The sequence below is a fragment of the Anser cygnoides genome, chromosome 4 (genome assembly GCF_040182565.1).
Source record: "Anser cygnoides isolate HZ-2024a breed goose chromosome 4, Taihu_goose_T2T_genome, whole genome shotgun sequence".
Classification (NCBI taxonomy): Eukaryota; Metazoa; Chordata; class Aves; order Anseriformes; family Anatidae; genus Anser; species Anser cygnoides.
Genome location: NC_089876.1, coordinates 12,949,143 through 12,973,130, shown reverse-complemented (window position 1 = coordinate 12,973,130; position 23,988 = coordinate 12,949,143). Strand labels below are relative to the sequence as shown.

General features: G+C 39.2%; 1 protein-coding gene across 9 annotated transcripts in view; it reads right to left on the bottom strand.

Annotated features, from left to right (window-relative positions):
* Positions 1-1,478: 1,478 nt before the first annotated feature.
* Positions 1,479-23,988, bottom strand: part of C4H4orf50 (chromosome 4 C4orf50 homolog) — an 82,435-nt gene continuing 59,925 nt past the window's right edge. For 2 of the 9 annotated variants that reach the window (XM_048046161.2, XM_048046189.2), the window contains one exon: positions 1,486-6,259. Coding sequence is in view for 1 of the 9 variants with exons in the window: in XM_048046189.2 (XP_047902146.2) it covers positions 6,206-6,259 (54 nt within the window). In the remaining 8 variants the exon portion in view is untranslated. Of the gene's footprint in view, positions 6,260-23,988 lie in introns of all 9 variants that reach the window. The other 7 variants (XM_048046157.2, XM_066995629.1, XM_066995632.1 and 4 more) reach the window with 6 other exon arrangements.

Sequence of the window (23,988 nt, the reverse complement as noted above, 5' to 3'; positions counted from 1 at the left end):
AGCATGGATGCCCAGGATTCCACGGTTCACTTAATAAACCTTGCTACTTCATTAATGCAGTCATATCATATGGAGATTTCATTGCCGTGTGAAAAAAAAATAAATAAATGTATAGCTTCTAGGGCATTGCTTTGATGCTTCCTTAAATAATTCCCTAGTATGTAGGCAAATCTTTTTTTTTCTTTTTTTTTTTTTTTCTGTAAATGGTAACATTGAGATTTATTGATCATGTTGGGTGGAAATAAAACAAACAAAAAGTCCACTTGCTCCTACACAGGACATCAAACCCTCATAGTTATTGAAATATGTGGGTAGTAGATATAGTGTGACGTGTGACCTTCATGTCTTCCTAAGTGATGGGAAAATTATTCATTTTATGAAATCTATCCTTCTAATCAAGTGATGAATTTTAAGCTCCAGAAATAAATGTTTCTGATGGTCCCACAGTAGGTCAGATATGTGATATGTGATGCATGCGTCTGCTCAATGACTCAGAGCTGAGGAGTACCTTTTGTTTAACATCCACAAAGCCAAGAAAGACGGACTCTATTTACACGTGGGTTCTAGTTAGTTAACATTGCTCAAGTTTCTAAAACTGCTCAGGTTTTTTGAAATAACAAGGAAAAATGCTATTTTTTAACATTAACACATTCATCTTAATGTTACTGCATTAAGAGACCACAAGACTCGGAGAACACATCAAATCAATGTTTTAGAAAACAGCATTAAACTTTCAAGTTATAAATAAGCATAAAATCATATCAGACTTTCTTTGCTTTTAAATTATTTGTTCTTTGAACTGTATCCCCTAGTTTACTGAAACCCGTGCTCTAAATGAACAGATGCGTACTGTTCTTCTGTTCACTATGAGATGAAATTGTAGTTTTATCTGCTCCAGAAGAAGACCCAGTTACAGCCTGATACCCTGTCACCCTGTGAGTTTACCTAAAAATATGTATGCAGCTTTGGAGAAATATAGTGTTTTGTTATATTTTCCTGCAGACACTGCATCTCATCCTGTCTTGGCATAACTTGGTGAAAAGAGGACAGAACTTGACTGCAAGTGCATCCCCTTCCTATAGGACCTTTAATGTTTATATTGACATAGCATAGCATCAATGGAAAATGAATTATATTCCAAATAGGTTAGATGAGAGACAGCAGAAGACCTGGAGACATGCTTGCTTCACTCAACAAAAACCTTCAATTAAAGTCCAACAAGTTTACAGACTTAGCAGTTGTATCTAGAACTCTTCCTTCAGCATTGTGAATTTCAAGAGCTGGAACAGGACTTCCCTGATGCAGGGGCTCAGAGAACATTCAACGTACATTTTGTACCTGTTTTTGCTATTGTATATTTTAGAACATAATTATCAGAAAAAAGGAAGGGATGGAGGGAGGGAGGGAGGGAGGGAGGGAGGGAGGGAGGGAGGGAGAAGAAATGAGCTGCCCTGAAGGAGTGAGAGAGACCCAAGATTTCTTTCTCCCAGAAAAGGGAGCTGAGTCACTGAGACTCCCTCTCTCTGCTCCACATGACTGTTATATGTCTAGCTGCCATGTCTTCCTCCCCTACAAAATTCCATCCTATGCTTTGGTGATTTGGATGGCCCCTTAACATGTAGGAACCATAGATCCAAAACTCCACAAGCTGGTGAAGGTTCAGGTTTCCCACTTCCTGAGCAAGTGATCCAGTCAGTAGCATTCTGCTAAGTCACATTAATTCTGCTAAGTCACCAAAAGCTGAATTGCAGCTCCTCTGCCAAGCAGAGTGAAAGCTTGGGCTTCCTTACCCTGTTAGCAGACCAAATAGCTGATGGTTGGTGGCCTTTCCTCGAAATGGAGACTTTCTAGGTTTCTGTGCAGGGATACAGCTGCATTTACAACTATATTTCAGAAGCTCCATCACCATTTTAGAGTTAAAAATAATTAAAATTATAAAGTTTTTAATTTAAAATATGCATACATTTAATATACAAAATTATACAAATTATACATTTAACTAACATAGAAAAATACATCTTGTTAACAAGATAAAATGTCAACATATCTTACATAATTTAAGTGAGAGTTACAAATCTGTGATAATCATCAAGTAGACTTTGTGACTTCATTACAATTCTGTATCCTCCCTAGTTACACTGAAAATTAGTACATATGTACAGTTCATATCCATGACATGTCTTAGAGTGGAAATCTTTGCTGAAAAGTTATCTGTAAGGTTTTACTGGAACAGATCAAAGCAAGAGAGGCCTCTTTAATATTACTGAAACTTCTCAGTTAGCTTCTCCACTTTGACACCAAAAAGTTTAAACTTTTTGCATTTATTTACAACCCCACCCCCCTGAAAAAAACACACCTAAGTTGGTACATCTGTTTAACAAGTATCAAACCATAAACCCCAGCCTTTTTGTGCATCCTTTGGCACCTCTTCAAATAGAAGGAACCCAATTTGCATCCCTAACAACTTCTCTTCATGACTTCTGGTTACCATCACACTGGTGGCTGTGCAGAAGAGTTAAATATCTGCACAGCAATAGAGCTCAAAAGGCAAGATCTCCATACATTATTCATCCCAGATTTCTCAAGAATACCTCAGGAGGTGGGGAAATATCTTTGTTTCAGTCCAATGTGAGTAGTGAGTCTTTACTCCTTATTTAATTTACATGGTTTCTTTTTCTAAGTTCCAAACAAAAGACAGAAGCCTAATTTATAAACAAGCTATTAAAATCTGTTCCATGCTGCATCTTGTCTGACGTACTGTGAGCCGTGTAATGATTTTCTTTGAACTATTTACATATTCTTTAAAACTTTTTTGTCATCACAGGGAGCAAAATAGAGAACCACCACTTTGAGCTCTCTGATTCTCAGGCCCACATTTTTTTCTCTCCTTTTCCTTTTTTTTCTATTTTCCTTCTTTTTTTTTTTTCCTTCTTTTTCTTTTTTTGGTAGCTCTGTACCATCAAATTACTCCTAATTCCTAGAAGATAAAATTCCCCCCTGTGCTAAAGGCTTATTCATTTTTTCCTAAGATCCACTTAGGACCATCAGTGAGTATATGAATTGCCTCACACAGGCTTTTTGTGTATTTTTTTTTTTATGCAAAAAGTGCTTTTGTCCTGTTAACTACATTTTTCTTCATTTTATAGAGGACAAAACCACAATTCAGAGAGTGGAGAAATGCAGATATTCAGCATCGGTTGGTGCACACTGCACAGTAACCTCCCATATTGGAATTTACATTTGCATATTCATATTCCAATAGCAAGAGTCTGTTACATAAAGAAATAACAGTGAACAGAAATTTATACCACAGATCCCAACAACTCCAAATCAAGGTAGGTCTCCACAACTACTCTTTTCTCCTCCTATGTGTATAGAAAACATTAAACAGAGTGTGATGCTTTAGTACCTATCAAATGTGAGCACTTATTTAGCCAAGTAGAAGACAGCAGGAAATCTTGGTTCCAGGGAGAAATTTTCCCAGTGGAAATTTGCTGGACACTTCAGTGGTACAAGTGTTTCATCTAATACATTTAAACTTCCTCCTTTTTTTGGCTTTACCTTCAACTTGCAAGTCATTGTCAAATAATGGTTTGTGCATGGATGCCAATGTAGAACTTGTTAGCTGTATTTTTAATTCACATCCTACATAAGAAACAGTATACTTTCTTTCCTAACATTTGTACAGGGACAAAAATTCTTGTCCATAATCCCATAGCTACTGATTTATAATGCAAATATGTTTGGAGCCAAAGGCACAATATATTTTAAAGTAACTCTGCTGAAGCAGGAAAGAGGTTTGAGCAAATTTCTGTAATCCTCATGTCTGTTTCCCCTCTGCCTCCTTAAGGCACTAAAGGATTTCCGAAGGATTAGTGGCAAAACCCAGCATGCACATGTCCCTTCCTCCACCCCACAACCACGGAAAATTCAAATACTGAAATCCTTCATCTGCAAGTTAGAAATGCAGGTAGATTTGTGAAGCACAACAGATCAGGGCTTCCACTTTTTAAAAGCCCACAAGGACAAACATCAGCCATGCCTTAGCAGAAGGTTTAACTTGGGAACTGAAGTGTGTATGTGAAATATTTCCTGGCAATTGTATTATTGTGAATGTAACATGATTATCGTGCAGGAGTCAATCACTGTACTCCCAGCATATGCCATCCATATTGGTGTGAAGAACAGAATTCAGGCTCTCAAGATTGCATAAGGAGCTGTGGAAATACTGTAAGCTGCATTTTCAATATCCTGTGATGCTCTATACAGTACAGTATATGGAAATAAATGAACTGCCAAAGAAATCCTCATGTCATACTGCCCATTTTGTCCACACAGAGTGACAGAAGAAGGCCGTATTTACTTAGGCAGAACTTAGCAGCGTCTCGATACTCTGACTGTAAGGAATTTGGTCAAAGCAATATTGTGCATATAAAGCAATCCGAACAAAGTGCCCCATTTTGCATTCTGAGAAAGTTTAACACAAAACAATGACACATGTAAAGCAGCGCCTGGCACATTTGCCATAGACAGCACATCTAAACAAGTTAGCTCCTGCTTAGTGAAAGGAAACTGAACAGACTCTATAGCAACTAGACAGCACTTTCCACCATAAGGCAAACAGAAAATAATAGCTAGGCTCTCAGTCTCAGCTGATAATCTCATATGAAAAACTTTACCACTTTATTACAGTGATTTCAGGTAAAGTTGGGATTTTAATTGCCAATCCTCAGCCACATGAAATGCACCCACCAGTCTGTCAATTTGAATAATAAACAGGGTTTTCCAATATTGGTAAGACGATTTTCATATTAGGAGGTGGCAGAATTTAAAGATCAATGTGGTACAAACCTCAAGGAATGATGCATGCTTTATATTCCTTACACTAATCATTTTAAAATGAAACCGAATGGCAGAAAGCCTAAGATGTCGCAAAATGCACAAGTTCATTATCAACATTTATAACTCATGGTGGGAGATTATGCATAACTACTAAGAAAGAGGCATGATGTTTTAGTTCAGCACTTAATTCAAAAGTAAGAAGTAGGGTTTAATTGCCTGAGAGTTGTGGAAATGATACGTGTTTTCAGGTGGAGGGGATGCACATGGAGAGAAACCTACACATATGTCATTGCTTTATTTTAAGAACTTGTAGTTAAGCTTCAAGTGTTACCATGCCAACGTGTCATCTTGTTACTAATCATAATCTAGAAATGCACATTACATTAATCTGATTTGGGATTCCACAGTTTATATCCTTCTGCCTCCTTTCAAAGAATATCTGCTATTACCGGGAGACAAAGCTTTGTAAAGACCAGCACATTCTAGCAACTAGCTCAACATTAAAAAAAAAAAAAAGAGGACATACAAGTCATAAAACAGTTATCAACAGTGAAAGTGCATTACATTGTAAGGGAGTGTTTTGGAGAGCAGTACCCATAGCTACTCCCACTCAGGTCAACCTGAGTATTGCCTTCAACAGTGCTGTGTGCAAGCCTTTAGTTAAAAAAGCAATGTACATATCCATACAACCACCTATGCACAAGTGTTCACATCTCCTGCCTTCACAAATAGGTATTCAGATATGAATAGCAGGGGATATGGGTGCATAAACGTGCTTTATACATAGTGATGCAAAAACATTTTGCAACTACATGTAATATTACCAACCAGTTACAAAAACACCTACTTCAGGAAAAGCATGTATGCATGTGAATAACTTATCCAAAAATTAAATTCAGTGTGGCCTACTCATGTGGTTGAAATAATCAATCTAGAGTATTACGACACAGTATTTTAATGTTCCAAGTGCCTCCTCAATTCCTACTTACCCTTTTAAAAATCTCATTTCATAGCCAGCACCTCAAGTAACATATCCTCAGAATTACTCAGCATCCTAACTCAGATCAAAGCATTGTTTAGGAATTCTCAAGACCATACGAGGCTGAAGATATTACATGCCTACATAAGCAGACCCATAAAGACTGAGGTCTGTATTTAACATAGAATTTTCTTTAAAATGCAAATGCTGAGATCATAAGAAAAACAAACAAACAAACAAAATCTCAAACCACACATCAGTTTGGCTCACAAGGCCAACTTTCACTACAGGTTGTGGCTAAAACATGGCAGATGGTAAATCAGTGCAGCTTCTCAGTTTTCCCATAACGAAGCAGCTGTGGTAACCTCCAGGTCAAAGAACTTTTCAGTGTTCCTTCAGAGCAGTATTGCTTCTTCTGTGTGAGTGAAACATTGTTCCCTGGATAAGAGGAAGGAGAAAATACAAAGAGAAAAATGTAAGAGAAGAATCTGGATTTCCACAATTTAAAGAAACATTATTCATTTAAGGCCAAAATAAAATATTTGGAAAGTAGTGTGCCTTGGTGCTTCCATACAAACACAATAATTCCAGCATTAAGAGAACACGTTGTGGAAACTGAATTGTTTTAAACACATCAAGATGTTCTCCCATGATTCACTGATTTTAAGATGAAAAGCATATCCTATACTTTTGCTACTCCTTCCTGTAGTCAAGTTCCTCTCATCCATTTATCAATACGAGAAAGAGCAATTCCTGCCATCTTCCCAACACTGTTTCATAATCCCCTTGGCAGGGATCCACAGAAGTAGACTTTTGGATAAAGTTCATTCCAGGGATGATAACCATCACAAATCCAGCTTTCCAAGTAAGCTCTATTTCTATGCCTCTTCCCAGAACAACTTCAAATTCATCATTTGAATCCTCCTTCAAATATCAAGTTTCAAAGTCTGGCTTTGCAATTTCCAATGGGGAATCATTATTACTGTTAAATAACATCAATTCATTGCCTGCATTTGTTGGCTAAAACTTGATATCTGTTACAGAAACATACATCTTAGTACATCAAGAGCATGGGAAATGATATCCACATACAAAATTCTAAAAAATTGATATATTGTAATCATTATTATAATAACCAGCTGGCAATAGTAATTAACTGTCATCAATAAAACACATCCCATTCTCCAACATGTGCTCCACAAGAATAAAATCAGAAACTGGGTGGGGGAAGAGACCTTATGGCTTGTACCTTAGGATAGGAAAACTTTTCCAAGCTGGAAGAGGAAGAACAGAACTAGAAAAAAATATCTTGCAGAATGAGGCAGAGTAATAATGGGGAGGCCATAATTTTTGGAGAAGAAGCTATATGGGATATTGTAGGAAACAAAAATAGTAAGGTATGCAAGAGACACTAATTGAGCCAGAAGTGTGCCAGCTGTGCAAGAGCACAGCTGTGAATCCTAGAGATGAGAGATTTGAAATCAGTCCTTCTGTACTCACTAGTTGGGACTTCCATCTTGGATCAGAAGGTGGCAAATGTTCAGACCTACTTCTGATTCGATAAAACACCAGAAGCTTTCTGCAGACTTCCTAAGATATTACACTTCATCTCTGCTGTAGGTGTATCCAAACCAGTTTTTGGAGTTTCCTCTCTTTTCATGGTCACATAGAGCCCTAAGCTGTACTGCCAACAAGCAGAGTCCATTGCAGGTCATTCTTGTCCTCAGGTGAAGAAAGGGAAGGCTACATGAGTGCTGGTGCTAGGCTAAAGAATCACAGAATCATTTAGGTTGGGAAAGACCCATGGGATCATCAAGCCCAACCATCACCTGACACTACCAGTCAGGAACACATTCCTGTTTCTCGCCTTCCACTAACAGAAAATCTCTTCTCTGTTATCCTGTCAGTGCATATAGGAACTATGCAGGATCAGAGAGATGAGTCCCTAGGACCTCCTAAAACTCATCTTATTTTAGAAGACAGAATTTGCACTTTCAGCCTTTCATTTGCTTGCACAGGAGCCACCCATCATTGCCAGTATTTACTGACTATTTCACAGGGAAAACAATCCTTAACATATCAGGTCTGAAAACTGGTATGGCCAGAATAATAGAGCCTGATTCAAACTTCATTAATTCAATGATCATACTTTTTTTGTTGTTTTGCTTTGTTTTGTTTTCACTTTAGTGACCACATTTTTGTCAGCCACCAATTTAAATTTAAATCAAATTCTTCAATTTTCTAAAGTCAACATTAAAGGATATTTGTGAAACAGGCACTGCAAAACTTGGGAGCATTTACAGTCTTAAAGTCATTATTTGCATAAAATTTCCTTCCATTTTTATAGCTTGTTTCTTGAAAGTTAGTCATCAATTAAGTTTCTTATTTTTGTCAGACTCTTCACCTTCTCTTTCACGTTCTTTCCATTGCTCCTTCCCATATGAACTTATTTATCCCTCATTTTATTCTCTACTCCAGGTCTTTTTCGACCTTTATGCTCCTTGCAGTCTTATTTTCCTGACATATTTATTATTCACCCACCTCCCATTCTTTTTCTTCATACCACTTATCTAACTCTAAGTAATATGGCAACGTAAATGACTACTGAACTGTTTTGTAATTACTCTTGTCAGCGAGGATGTCTCTTTTGTAAAATGCTTGAGGCAAATAAAGGTGGTCTTCATGATGTCACTTTACCAAAGAAAATTATCAACCAAGCATGCGCAGTGCATAAGCACAAAGGTGCAGTTTCCAGCAGGGCTTCATAATGATTAAAAACCAGCTGAGTCTTTATCAACAGTGAACCTATAAGTTTCAGCATGGGTATTTCTGGTGCTCAGAAATCTGCTGGCTTCCTGTTCTTTGTTATGGCTAAAGCACTTGCTTGAGCAGCGATGCAGAGGCCGGGTTCATGCTCCTCCACATCACAAAAGGAGCAAAATCAATTTCAGTCACCAACACAAAGAACTGCTAATGCAGAAGGTCATTAAACAAAACTGATTTCTTCATGACATTGAAGCCTTAAAGGTAACCTTACAAAATAAAAATGTGCTCCACTGCCTAAGCCAGGGTTGAATCATTCCCAACATAGCAAAGATCAGCGATCCATTTTCATGTGCCCACTTGATGTTCTTCAATATTTTATAACCTCTGTGTGGTGCCTGCATTTATTTGTTCTAGCTGCTCCTTACCATTCCCATCTATCTTTGTTCATCATGCACTAAGTCTCAGGAAATTGTAAGATCATAGGAAAGACACAATTTTCTTCTGATTCTCTGAAAGAGGGCATGAAAACTTGTGATACCTCTGTAAAAAGCATATCTAAATGATGTCTGTCAACTTTCCAAGTATTTGAGGTGAATTTAGGCAGTAGACCATCATGTAATTCCAACAGCATCACTCTACTTTTTGACTAATCTCAGCCAATGCATACTGGGAATATTTGCTGATAATAACTAACACACAACATCAAAGATCTGATGTCACCAATACACAGTGAGTGCTTTATGCCTCAGCCCTGATATACAGGGTAGGTACACCATTGTTTTTGTTGTTCTTAGAGGTATTTAAAGGGAAGAAAGTGAAAAATTCAATGAATTAATAAAATTTCTTTATCTCCAACAAGGACATACATATAATCTGTGAACAAATGTTTGAAGAATATACAGTGAACACCTGAAAATAATGTATGCTGCAAAATATAAAATAATTACTCTGCTCTTTTTGGCCATTACCAAGCATCACATATTACCCCCTTTGGCATCATTGAAGCACCACTGGCTTTTACCATTGTTCTGGAGCTACGACAGCACAAATGAGAGAAAATGGCAGGCATGAAGGCTTGTGATGTTCTTCAGCATTTGATAATGAAGTTAAAGATACTTTACTTGGTCTGACTAATGTAATCACGAGCATCCAGTCATTTTTATAATTTCTATTAATTACAGAAAATTAAAAGTCTGTGGCATACGTCTTAATAAAAGTGATCTACCATAAATTGTTTCATGTATGTCTTACAGTACAACCTGATTTCATAATATAAACTTCTTTATTTAGACAAAGTTTGATTATCTGAATATAGAAAAACTGGTGAAGGAGATTGCAAGAAAGGAAATGTTGCAAAGCTGCTTTTTACCACAATACACATGGCATCCCTCAGCCATTTGGTAAATAAATGTTGTTTAACCAAAAGCATACTGATCTTCACAAAAACGTTTGATTTCTGTACTTGGAAAAAGAAAATCAAATAGTATTTGATGTGGTCTTCTCATTCACAACTTGCTGTTTATAAAGTTAATTTTAATTGATGGATTCATGTTGGAGCTCAAGAGGTGTGAATCTCATTAAATTCTGAATGAAGACATATTGATCCCAATTACAACTAAAGGCCAACAGAGCTTGGCTATATCTCAGAGGAAAGGAAAAGCTATGCCAATTGCATCCCAGGGGAAAAATAAAACAAAAAAACAAAAACCCACCACCAACAACAAAAAAACAAACCAACAACCAAACAGCCATGGCTGCTTGAAACCATAAATAAATTATCTTCTGTTAGAAAATGAAATCATGGTAATCTAATTTTTGTGCTTAATAAAGTTATTACATACTAAATTGTGTTACATTTATAGATCTGATTCAACTTTGTTGCTCTGGATTTATGGCAATTTCTTTCTTTTCAAACTAACAGAGTAGCCCTGGGAAAATGAATTCAAGCAGTGATGAATGAGGTTTGTTTTAATCAAATTCTATGCAAAATGCATTACTTTCATTAACAGTTGAATCTGGTCAATATAAAACATATGAGCAATGCTATTTAACGGTATGGAACTTTTCAGGAAAATGTAACACACACTTATATTCACACTGATTGGAGAAGAACAATTTAGGAGTCTTAACTGGGGTTGGGTAATCACAGTGACCAGGTGTTGCAAATGTAAATCTCACAAATGGGCATGGAGAGGAATTCACCACTGTGCTGAGCACCATCCTGGAAGTTTATTTCTTCTAATAATGACATAACTATATATATATATATATAGTTATAGTTATATAGTTATAGTTATATAGTTATATAGTTATATAGTTATATAGTTATATAATATATTTGCTTATAAAAATATCTTCTAAAATAACATCTTTGCAAATACTTCTTGTTCTGATGCAAGACACCCAGCTTTGACAGACTAATGCTTACAGAAGAATCCCAATTCCTAACCTCCTGCACATCAGACATTCCAGAACTTTGCAGGTGGGCAGCAGTAACACGTGAACTTACAAGATCAATCTCTAACCCATAGTCTTGAAAATGCAGCCAAGGCAAGCCAGCTTGCCAAGGAGCGTAGCGTGAAACATGCTGGTATGAAGCAGTCCAAAAATTGGAAATGACAAACTAAGAAACCTCAAAGTCTGATCACAGATTGTTGAGAAACACACAGACAAAAGATAAAACCAGCTGGAATCTTTTTTTTTTTTTAAATGATAAAAAGTTCACCCAGTGCTAGTCCTAGTTAAAGAATGGCCCTATTCCAATTTACAATAAGAAGCAAATAAACTACCTTTATATTCAAAGCATCTTCCACAGGAAGATGTTTACTGATTTGATTTTCCTGTACAGACATCACTCCATTTATACACTCCAGAGCTTTTACTAGCCTTGAAATTGGCACTTATTAAGTATGGGGTCTTTTCATCCTAAGGTAAACTGAAGACGTGAACTTATTTACATCTCTTTACATCTCTCATTAAGACAGTTATAATGGATTTAAAAGCTAATACAAATGAGTTAACCTCACACTATAGAGACAAGAAGAGCACAGCACCCCCAAATATGACAGCAGTATGTCACTATGCGTGTGCAACTAGAACACACGGTGCTTATTTCAGTGATGAACATCTTACACCCAGGTTGACACACAACACTCGTGCAGCCCTAAAACCCATATGCAAATAGAAGCACGATCAGCTCAGCTAGTTCCAAACCTTAAGGGGCTGGTGGGCCACTCCTTTTCCCTGCAGGTTCTCAGAGAGGTATCCTTAACATCATAATTTTAAAGATAAGATTCTGCCGCTAATGTGCAATTCAAGTTTCTCAGAACTGGAACAGATTTACTTAGAGTAAGTAACAGATATGAAGCCTGTAAAAAAAACATGCTTCATTTGCTGGGCTTGATTCAACCTCCTTGCAGCAAGGCATTGCAAACTGAATTAACAGACAAGGAGGGGAAACCCTGTGCCTCAGAGCGGGTCTGTGGGCGATGCTGGGGAAGCCAAGGAGGTAAGTGCAACCATGAGCATTTGAAAGACCTGCTGGCAGAAAAGAGTACACGTGAGCAGGAAAACATAAGATCTTTGGAAGTAGAAGCCATCTGGGCCTTTCAGTCTCAGGAGAGCGCTGTCTCTTTACCAGATGATCTTCCCAGACAGACGTATTCATATTTGCATGGGTAAAATCTACCCAGAAGACCAAGGGTTGCATTCATCTATGCCACAGCAACCTTTGTGCCAGAGGGGCTTTGTCATGGGAAGAGCACTGGTGCCTGCAAATGTGGAGGTGCCATTGTCCTTCAGGATGTTTGGCGATCTGGAAAGTACCACAAACGTCCTTTAGAAAAAAACATTCATTTACATTATTTGAGTTAGGGGGAGTCACAGACATTTTCTTTAAAAGTCAAGGTCATTAAGAATGGCTCACTCAATGTAAGACAAGATTTTATGACTCACAGGAGACCAGGAAAAATCATCAGCAGCACTGCATATTTAGAGAGTAACGTTTAGTCACCAAAGACACTTACAGAGTTATTGTGACCTCCTTAAACACTTTTTTTTTAATTGCTGCAGCAGAGCTGTAGCAGTAACAAAGAAATATCTTCCCCTTAAATGCACAGTCATACAAGTAATTGATCAGCAGGTTTGCCTCGCTGCTGTCAGCGTAAGAAAAATGGGCAAGTAAATTCACATTTCATCAAGGCGTTTTAGATCTCACTACCCCTTCAGCCATGCAGGGGAAAATGATGTATGCTCATCCAGAACAGATTAGATAGCATCTGAGATACGGATTTCTGGATGCTCTGCACATCAGAGAAAAAGCTTAGGAAGACAGGAACACAGAGATATTTGAGATTTTTATTTATTTTTATTTTGATTCATCTTTACAAAAAACTGTTGCAAGCCAGAATAACTGCTAGAGTAGGTAGGATGTTTTTTTAAGTAGCAATCAAAAGAGTGTCACTAGAATAGAAAATCAATAGGAAATCGTAGGCTTTCTGTGGCTGCTTCCTCACCCTGCTGCCAAACCAACCTGCAGGAGATTTGTGGCAGCCTGCTCAGCCCTGTCTGTCAGAGGCAGTGGGTGCAGGGCCTTGGACACCCCACAGCTCAGCTGGACAGTCCCCTAGTCATTTGGAAAGCATAAGGACCAACACCAAATTTTGCTCAGAGGCAACAATCTATAGCCTGCAGAGTTTAATAAATGATTTTATCACAAATCTATCTGCTTTACAATTATTGATGAAAAAACATTTGTTCCCATCGATATTTACAGAGGCAAAACAAGTTTCCCTGGTTAAGCTTTATCCCTGTGGTGGACGATTCAGCATTCAGCATATGACCTCCATAGAAGGAAGTCAACATTTTGCAATCCTGTCCCCTTGAGCACTGAAAAATTTGGAAATCAGACAAAATGAACACAGTGGCCCAGATTCTCTCTGTCATTTGGGCAGGTTTGCATTGCATCATTAGTCCTAATTCACCCTACAGGGGCCATCATGAGCCCCAAAGTCTGTTGTACTACCATCCTCCTGCTCTGTGGCTAGAAAAAGTGACAACATGCTCACCCTCCAGGGACCTCTGACTGCTGAAATGTCAGTCTGTAGCTGTGGATAAGTATAAATTACAGCAGGCTTTAGGCTGCTATAACTTATATTGGGGATGTCTACTGAATTTTAAGTACATGCTTGGGACACACGTGCCCAGACAATTCTCCTATCTGTGCTGGACCAATATCTCTGCTTAGACACAGACTTCAAGGTCAGCCATAAAGTAAGCAGGGGAAAAAGTGCAGGGTGCCAACACATATTTCATCTGCCTTTGCTGTACCGTCGTATCAGCTGCTAGGCTTCCTAGAATACCCATGTCCTCGAATACCATAAGGAAAACAGGGATTTGTAGGCCATCAGACTACAGGCAGCCTGGCACTACGTGAAGAGCTGCTGCTGACCTGCATCCCAGCTACAGAGCTACGTAAAGGTGGGGGTGGCAAGGAGCTGATTTCCAGGCTGCTGCTTGACCCAGCGTATGGTTGTATATGGGCATAACTAGTAAATCCCAGACCAGTACAGAGATGATCCCAAACTAGCGGAGCCACTAGGATGATGTACCTATCTCTTTATCCTCTTTTCCTCCTCACTGGGCTTTGCATGCACTATATCTAAAGCAAGGAGATGCAGGACCTCCAAGATCAGGTGCTGGCTTGTAAGGGTTTCCACACGGGGGTACTAAAAGCGGTCAGAAACACTTTTCACAGAACATTGGATTTTGATGAGGCTGCAGGAATCACGCCTGATTTCCTGCCAGGTCCTCTTCCCTGGTCTTCAACAGCACTGCTGGCAGATTGACAGAGAGTGGGAGTTTGAAAGAAGTTATTGCTCCAGGATCGCCTCAGAGATTGCAGAGCTCCTAAGCTGTTGGCTCCTCTACAGATCTCATTAGGCAGCTTGCCAAGAAACTCAGAGCGGAGTACCCCTGCTCGTAGACTCCAAGGCTGCCAGCTCCCTGTTAGCCCACCATGCAGAAGGACAAGAAGCAAGAGTCTGGAGGCTCTGGAAACGTGCAACTCCTTGGCATCCCCATCAGCCGGAGGATGCAGACAGAGTGCCTTGAGCTGGGGACCCCGAAGCTTCTGATGCTTCCAGTTCCAGGTCTTAACAATTAAGAACTGGGTAAAAACAAACAAACAAAACTAATTTTCATTTCAAATCCGAAAAAAGCCAAATTTATCAAAATCCTCTGCAAAATGGAATGATCTTTTTCCATCTACACCACTGAAATAATAGGCCACTATGGCTGGTCTACAACACATCTTGTGGTCCAGACCCCTAAACATATGGATTTACTCAGCAAACAGCACTTTCATTTCCTTCAGAGGCTTTTCACTCTTCCTCCTTACCTCAGGTATTCATCCCCTCCCCACTTTACTTTCAAAAGCAAGCCCTTCAAGGAATAACATGTTTTGTGGGGTTTTCCCCATTAAACATATCTATGTAACTGTGCAGCTCCAGAGAAAGCAACAAAGAAGCTCAAAAAGACACTAATTTCATATGTTCGCATTGGCTAAGTTGAAAAGGATTTATTTTTCTCAAATTCCTATTATCACAAAGCTCTCTACGCAGGTCAGCAGGCTTATGTAACAGTGATGCATCTGGCTCTCTGTCCCAAATAAGACAGAATATGCTGTGACTGCTACATAACCTTCTGTGCTGTTCATCAAACACTTGTATCCAGCATTTTCCTATTAAAGGAGACCCACTAAAATCTCATCCTTCACTTTTCCAAAGACCTGTAATTGTTGTATGTTCCCAGCCTGAAGCTTACAGTCAGACACAATGAATCATTTTCCTAAGGCGCTCTCTCTCTCTCTCTCTCTCCCTCCCTCTCACTTTTTAAAATTCCCTAGTGCCCATCAATTCAACAACAGTTTTGCTTCTGGAAAGAAAAGATTTTGAGTTAATTAACATTAGTTATATTTCAACATGTTCTTTTAAGTTCAGTTGTTAATTTGTGTATTCACTCCATCGTATTTTCTTACTGATGCTACTTGCTCAGCCCTTTCCTATAACCGTCTCCATTTTGTCATACATCCACCAGTAACCCCTCTGAAATGGCCATGGGCAATGCTCAGGGAATTTATACATCTGCACAGGACACAGCACCAAGGAGATGCTATCCAGACTTGGATGTTGTAAAAATCTTTTCTGCATTAAAACCAGGACAAGGTATTGGGAAGGGGAGAGGACACAAATCAACAGCAGGTGCCCAGCACTCATGCTGCCATGAAGTAAGTACATGCACATCCATGGCATGCATTCAGACTTGAGAACAACAAATTTGACCCTCTATTGTAGTCACTATGACATGTTTTATTCAGCTATTAAATAAATGTAGACATCTATGCAAATCCCAGTTCTAGACCAAGAAGGTAACTCTAATTTGCAATTCCAATCTCCAGCTAGCATGGAAATGAAGCCACTGGCTTTCTATTAATATTCTAATATGGTTAAATGCGGGATGATGCACTAGGAGCAACATGTGCAGCCCATGCCTGCAGAATAGAAGACCATGTCCAGAACAGCTCCAAAAATGATGCAGAGACTTTTCTAGACAACAAGAAGTCAGCACGACCATAAAGCACAAACCAGAATGGGTTAGGATTATAGGATAAGGGATGTAAACTAGCAGCCTGGTTGACAGACAAGCATTTGACATCTCCTGGGGGCACCTGCACTAAGTGGCATGTGTGAACTGAGGATTCCCTAGCGTTGTTTCTGAGTATGAGGCTTTTCAGAATATACATGCTATAGGTATAACTTCCACATTTCTTTTTACATTTGTTTCCATTTTTACTACAAATAAAAATATTGACACTAGAACAGGAAAACAATTTGATACCAATTTCACAAAAACCAGTGGCTTTATCTGCATGAGTATAACTAAAACTTCAAAAATTCACATGTGCAATAACATCCAGAGCATGGCCTGTTAAGTTTATCCAAATAGTAGGCATTTTCCAAGTAGTAGGAACAATTTTATGCTCAGTTAACATATGCAGTGCTATACTAAGCCCAGTTAATCAACAGTATCTATTCTGCAAACAGGAAAAAAATTCTGTATGTCTATCACACTCCATCAGCTTTCTCCACCCACTTTAAGCAAGTAGTTTCAGACTTTCTGACTACATTTCTATAAAATACACCCTTCTCTCCTACAGCTTGTTAATGCATTAGACTGTAATTTTATAAGGAGCTCTTGGAGATAACCTTGATTACCTCATCACCTTCAACAGACTTGCATGCCTGTGGAGCAAGAATCCTATTTACCACCAGAGATCCTCTGGGTGTGCCTGCGGAGAGAAGGCCATGGATGCAGATAACCTCTGCCCTTTTAGGCTCTGCTGTGAATAGGTGGATGAGAAAAGAATGGCTCTCATCAAGCTACAGATAAAAGGTAGGACAGACTCACTGGAAAACCCCTGGAAGTGGGAAGTTCAGTCAGTCACTTGCAAAGGAAGACGCAGATAGTGCAATCTGTCTGGGTGGGATTTGAGGGGAGGGATTCTTATGGTCAAAATGTTTGGTTACTAAGTGCTTTCAGCCAGGACTTCAGCTGGCATAGCTTCATGGGTGAGCTCACTTCTAGACTGATGGCTTAAGCAGCTGGTTATGTACTTGTGGCTTTTAGTTAATGGGCTTGGTCTTGCAAACCCTCCTCACACAGATCTGTTCAAGAGGGTTGGAATGAGAACAGTGCAGTCAGGAGACAGAAAATTAAGCCCAAAGTACTAGGACGCAACAGTTCTGCTGGCACCAAGTTACTGCAAACAGTTGCATAAGCTGAAGAAAAGCAAGAGCAATAGTTACAAGTGTCTGCTTTTAGCATTATATTTACAGCTTTTTCCTGACTGTGCATATATTAAGCAGATTGCAAACTTGTAGTGAGTGGAGGGAACAATCTGGATATTTACAAAGCAGTTAACCTTTAGGAATGACCTTTGTATTAACATTAAACCAGTCTGCTTCATGTTCAGAGGACCAGTATTTTCATTATTTGGAAAATGAGAAAACATTCTATAATTATCTGTGAAGATAGCCAGAAAGAAGATTTCAGCTTCATACTCTGAAAGATCTTGGCTGGTAGAGACTGTACAAGAGATGGAATCAATGCAGCCCTGAGACAGTAATGAAGCACAAACGGACAGTGCCACAATGAAGCTACTGCATAAAACAGCCCAGGACTGGGGTGAAAAACAAAATCTTTTTTGTGTTTTTCCAGACATGGTGACCCTTCCCTGCAGTGTTCCCGCTGACTTTCTCCTAATCCAAACAAACATACCACACCTGTCTTTGTTGAGAACTTACTGCCAGTATCAGCTAACAGCTGGACTCCTCAGCGATATCGTTTATCCGGTCCTAAGCTGGGACCAAAAAACTAGGAACAATGCTTGGCATGCCACCATTTTTCTGACCTTACCTCAGTGTTTTCGTGTTTCCCTGGCAACTCACAAAACTCACTGAAAAAAAAATCCCTATTATAATGGAAAAAGTAGATTTTTATATTTAGATTTGGCTAACCCATCCATTAAGAAAAGGAAACAAAATCAAATGACATTGATAGCGGCAGTAACACTGATGTAAGATAAACACGTTATTGTCAATGACTACATCTGCAGAAACAATTAACTGAAAGTACAAGACACGGTTGTTTGTGGACGTCCTGGTCTGATTTGCTCAATTTACTTTGTACTTTAGCAAGGTATTTCATGAAAACATTTCACACATGTTGTGAATGCTCTAACTTCATTGCAATTTCTTTCACTTGCTTAGCTGATTCAAAATTAGCTCCCTGATAAAAGACCATGTGACCCAAACCCTACTTTCCATTCACATTCAAAGATACAAAAACAGTGAATCAACCTTTGGTTTTCTCCAGAGAGAATATATGATGGTCCCAAACTGCATATTAATACAATGAATTATTCAAAATCACAGCAGGTAACAACAAACATTTTGTTAGGTGTAATGATACAGCTTAAACATGAAAAAAAAAAAAACATAAAAGGAGTACAATTAGCAGCTACAAAAGCAGAGTTCAATTAAACAGGAATACTGCTGTTGCCTATGCACTTCATCAGTGGATGGTTTCTGCTGCTTCAGCAGTACAGAACCATTCCAGCCCCAGGAGACACCAAGGTCTCAAACGTCCTCTCTTGCTTTGTGGGAACAGAAACCCAGAGGCCCATAAGAAGGACAGGTACATATCCCCCTCACAAGTCCTCCTTCACTTCAGCAAACAGGAGGCAAGTCTACATCTACTTCCAATTTGCTCATTCTCACTGGTAATATTTGGAGAGGAATTCAATAGATCATACACTTCTCCCTTCTCCAGCACATTTGCCCAGTACAATCCTGTCCCAAATAATTCAGTTTCACTACATCATAAACTATTATTGCAAATAATTCCAGCCCCATTTTTGTAAATGAGGAATATGAGGTCTGGAGTTTAAGAAATATGCCCCCTATCATTCAACAAAGCACAAAGAATACTTCTTGGGGGCTAATTAGTAATTCTTATACACTGCTGTCTGACTCAGCATGATGTAAGGCATACTTTAATAATGTTTCTGGAAAAAAAAAAGTTTCAATTCCATTACAGGAACATGGATTATGGGAAATGAGGCTTAATGTGTGCATGGTCTGAGTTGTTGCACACCAGTGAAGAGCAGTCATTCAGCACACTACAGATCCTTACTCTATCTCCTGAAACACAAAATCTATCACAGAATAATATAATTTAGGAAGCCTAACAAGAAGACATAGAACATGTCTCCTCAGAAAAGCACCGCACTGTTTATGTGAAGAAAATTCAACTCAAAAAAGAAGAAATATGAAACATAAATACCTGGTGCTGTGTTCTTTAACATTAACAGACGACCTTCTCTTTTGACTGAAGGCCTCAGGTTGGAGATAATACTTCTAATATATCACCAGCTCTTCCTCATTCATTTATAATTTACATGTTGTGTCTCCCCAGGTAAACATTATTTAGCAATACAGAAAAGACAATTTAAATCTTCCTTACACCCAGAAGTAATTTTTATTCTAAGTGATATGTGTTAAGGGATTTTGGCAAGCTCACAGGGAGCTTCTAAATAAGGTAGTTCATTCACCCTCATTTCCTTCCACCCTTCCTCACTCCTGTATAAATAGATATTCATGTGATGCCTTGATGAGATTCATTGACAGTGCTGGGATGCAGCCAGTTCAACGGGTGGTCTCCTCTGATGGAGGGCAGCTCTCCCATGGCTCATGTCTCTGCACAGGCAGCAGCAAGGAAGAGGATGACCTTTCTTTCTCCCCATTCAAAGCCCAAGACAACATTTTAACTTGCAGTACCAAACACCAGAGTCTGTTCTCTAAATCATTATAGCCAAAAGAACTGCAAAGAGACTGTGAAAGCTAGCTTAGATGTCCTTCATCCTGTACTTTCGCTTGAGCGTATGAAGCTGCTGAGGATTATGTGCCTGATTATCCTGCAAACTGCATGGCCTTGAGCCTGAGAAAGGGCACACAGCTCTTAAAGAATGACACCAGACCACTTCCCATGTATGTTCAGGTCATTTACTTTTCTCATGGAGACAACAGTTTTTCTTTCTTTGCTTCAAAATATGTAAATCCCTGCCATTTGCAGCAGCAAAAGGTGATAAATGCACGCATCTTTCCTAACCCTAACTTCCTCCACTATTGTCCAAGGGACTCCAGCACAGAGCAAGGCACTCAGTTACCCAGATGGTTTTGTGCCTTACTGCCCTGGGTACATGGGCCTTCTTCCTGCTGTAAGCTAAACCTTGAAATGTGCTCAGTAGTTCTCTGCTTGCAAGACCTCTTTCTGTAAGACTAATAGACACAAGAGACTCCCACATATTCAGTATATCTGCTTCATTGCTGACAGGAAGAAGAATAACGTGGATAATTCTCTGAATTTGCAAATCCTTGCTTACATAAAAAAAGTGATTAGATTAACTCCTAGGTGAATAAGACCTTTGCAGAATCAGAACCTATTTTATCATCAGAAATTACACATGAGAGGGAACTACTGGGAGAACTTCTATTTTTATTTCAATAACTCTAATGTTATTCAGCCTGCTCAAGTAAGGACCGTCTTGATATGCCTGGGTGGGTGTTGGCTGCAAGGATTAACTGCTCTGCATCTCCCACGTTTCTGACAGCGCCAAAGGTTTTGAACAAAAACAAACGCCAATGTGAGCAAAACAAATACTCAGCCATTCCGAGCCCCACTAATGTGGTGAAAGAACCTTTTTCTTTCAAGTTCTCACCTGACTACCACACTAAATTACTTCTGTCAAGGATGCAAACCCAGCAACTGCTGCCTCATTAGCTGCTGCACAGCTGTGTGAAACAAGACAACAACTTGCTAACACAAAAACCATCTTCACCGGGTGACCTGGAGGAGGGGGCATGCAGAAGTTTGTGTTCTGCAGCCACCAGCCACATCGTCTACCCCTTCCCTCTTCTCCAGAGGAAAGCTCATTGCACAGCCAAACTTTTTTGTTGGCTCTTGAGCATGAACAAAACCACCTTTGTGCTGGGAAGGAGGGGGGGAAAGCAATGTAAATTGAATTGCTGATGCAAGAATCTTTCTTCCCTTATTTCTCCTACAGAAAGCTGTCAGGACGGCGCTAGCCCCGCTCAGGGAGCAGGCTGACAGTCTCAACAAAGCAAGTCACAAAACTGATCTGGCTTTTCAGGGCCAGACAAAAAGGAAAATTGCTGGGACCCTTCTCAAGCAATGAGAGGTTTTCTTTGTAGCACTGCAGGCCAAATGAAGGCTCACGAGAGACTACCACTTTAACTCTTTTTTTATTTCACTGGCTTAGACTCTAGTGCTGTTTCACAGGCTTAGCCAGAAGCTTCAAGTAGTAGCACAGTTGAGCTGTGGCTACATGAATATTTTTAGATTGGTTTCCAATGGAAACAGAGCATTCACCACTACTGTGCCTCTCCATACCTGCATCCCTCCATCACTTTTGAACCCAGAGGCCATATTTAACTAAAACCAACATAGGAGAAAAGCCTCAAAGTTCCCCCAAGTTCCTGAGAACTAGGAGACCCAATTCAAGAAAGCAACTCCTACGAAAGTAAGCTTTCTCACTACAGGAAAAGCTACACAAGTTAGGTTTTTTCCCCCTAGGGAAAGCACGTGGGTCCTCTGTGTACCCAAATACTGCAAAGTTTCAGCTGGGGCATAACTCAGAAATCTTCAACACACAGGCAAATCTGATTCAGAAATCTGCTGCTTCTTCCCAAGTACCACTTCTCATTGCTTTGTCATCAGTACAGGCCCCCACAATAGACCAGCATGAAACCACGCCTGTTATCTAACTACAGAGGGATCTAGCCTTTTCTCCTGAAAGATGAAGTTGCCTTGTCCCTACTCTAGCACACAGTCACGTGCTTCAACAATTTCATTCAGCACCAGAAACTTAGCTTCACAGAAACCACCCTTTCTCCATGCTGGAAATATCCAAACAACATCTGCTTCCAAGGGGCACGTTCACACGTGGGATCAGTACCAGGACTGTCTTTTGATGGTGCGGTTGCAGACTGCAGCAATGAAGCTCACATGGCATCACGTAAGGGCTTTCCCAGTGAATGACACCTCTGTGATTACACCTGTTCCACAAAAATTTGGCTTCAAGTGCCAGTTTTTCTCATACTCCACAAGTGAAGGGCCTAATTCACGTGGGACTGAGTACTCACTCAAAGGGCCTATGTATTACATTGATGAGGGTGCTGGTTGCTAAAAAACCCTCAATTACTTTATTTATATAGATAGCCAGATCCTTCAGTGTCTTTACATTGGTAATGCAAGGTTACTATAGCAACCTCTGTATGACCCGCATAGTCAGGATAGCAGGGAAGAGCTGATAGCTGAATTAATGCATTTTCAGCCTTGAATAGGAAATGTTAAAGATTAATGGTCTATGAAATTCATATATTCTCTACTCATTATGTTATATTTATCCTTTTCCATCTCCTTTTTGAAATGCATTTATCTTTAAATGTTAAACTAGTGCACATGATACAAACATTAAGAAAACATCATTTAAGCTTATTTCTTTTCTATTTTCAGTTTAGCAAGGAGTTAAACTACTTTAAAAAGTCCAAAGACTAAAGTACTTTTCACAGTATGGCTGACCAAATCAATAGCATCTTGTTAGAAACCAGAGTTCACAACTACATTTGCAGATTATGCATGTTTCCACAGTATTTAAAATAAACAAATTCAGAACTAGCTAGCTAGTTTAGGAAGCATCAAGCACAGAGATCGTATTTTCCTTCAATTTGCTTTTTATTTTCCTGTACTTAACTGTTTCTTAGGAGGTCACTAACTTTCATTCAACTAGACGCTTGCCAGCAGTCTACTATAAGTTCATAGTGCATCAAAACAAAAATTAAAAATTTGCTTGACGGTACCTCAGCAGACAAAAGGAGACATTGCTCCTGGATGCAGGACCAGATGAATGTTATTCACACAACCAGGATCACAATGATATGAAGGAAATGTACTGTGTAGGGAGATAGTGGGGAACAGCAGCAATTTTTTTCTTTCCTTTTGCTGGAGTGTCATTACCATGTTCACCTACTACAAGAATGACAGGCAGCATGCATAGTTTTAGTCTGCATTTCCTTCATTACTACTGCACAAATTGCTTGTGTGTGCACACATCATCGTAGACCGAAAAGACGTGGGTGGCTTTATCTGCCTTTTAACTGCTTCAGGTTCAGGACAGGCAAGAAATTCTCATTCAGATCAGGGCTTCAAGTGAGATTTAATAGCATATAAGTCATATGGCAACCTTCCATATAGACATGAAATTCTTTCTTCACAAGACAGTAAATAAATGTTCATTGTTCTCTCTCAGGCAAGTACCTTTTTTATTATTTTTTTTATATATGTCATGGCAATATAATTCTTCTCTGAGCCAACTCCTTCTCCCAAAGGCAACAGGATTATTTTTCTATTTTCAGGAAGGAGAGAAATTGAGCTTCAAAATGCTGTGCCTGAAAGCCATACACTATAAGGGAAAAAAAAAGACCAAAGAAACCCCACACCAATATCAGTGGAGGAACTGATGGGGATGAACTAAATCCAGTAAAAGAATCTTCCATCACTACAGTCTTGACACAAAATGCCGAAGTACTTTTGTCCTTGGAGTCTCATAAAGAAGACAGCAGCTTAAGGGATTCTTGGACTGAATAACTCTGTCATCCAAAGGATAGTTGGGATTTTGGGGGCGCTTTTGCTTAGTTGGTTGGTTTTTAGCTTTGTTTGATTTCTCACTGTGGGAGATTTAGCTAACAAAGAACTTGGGTATC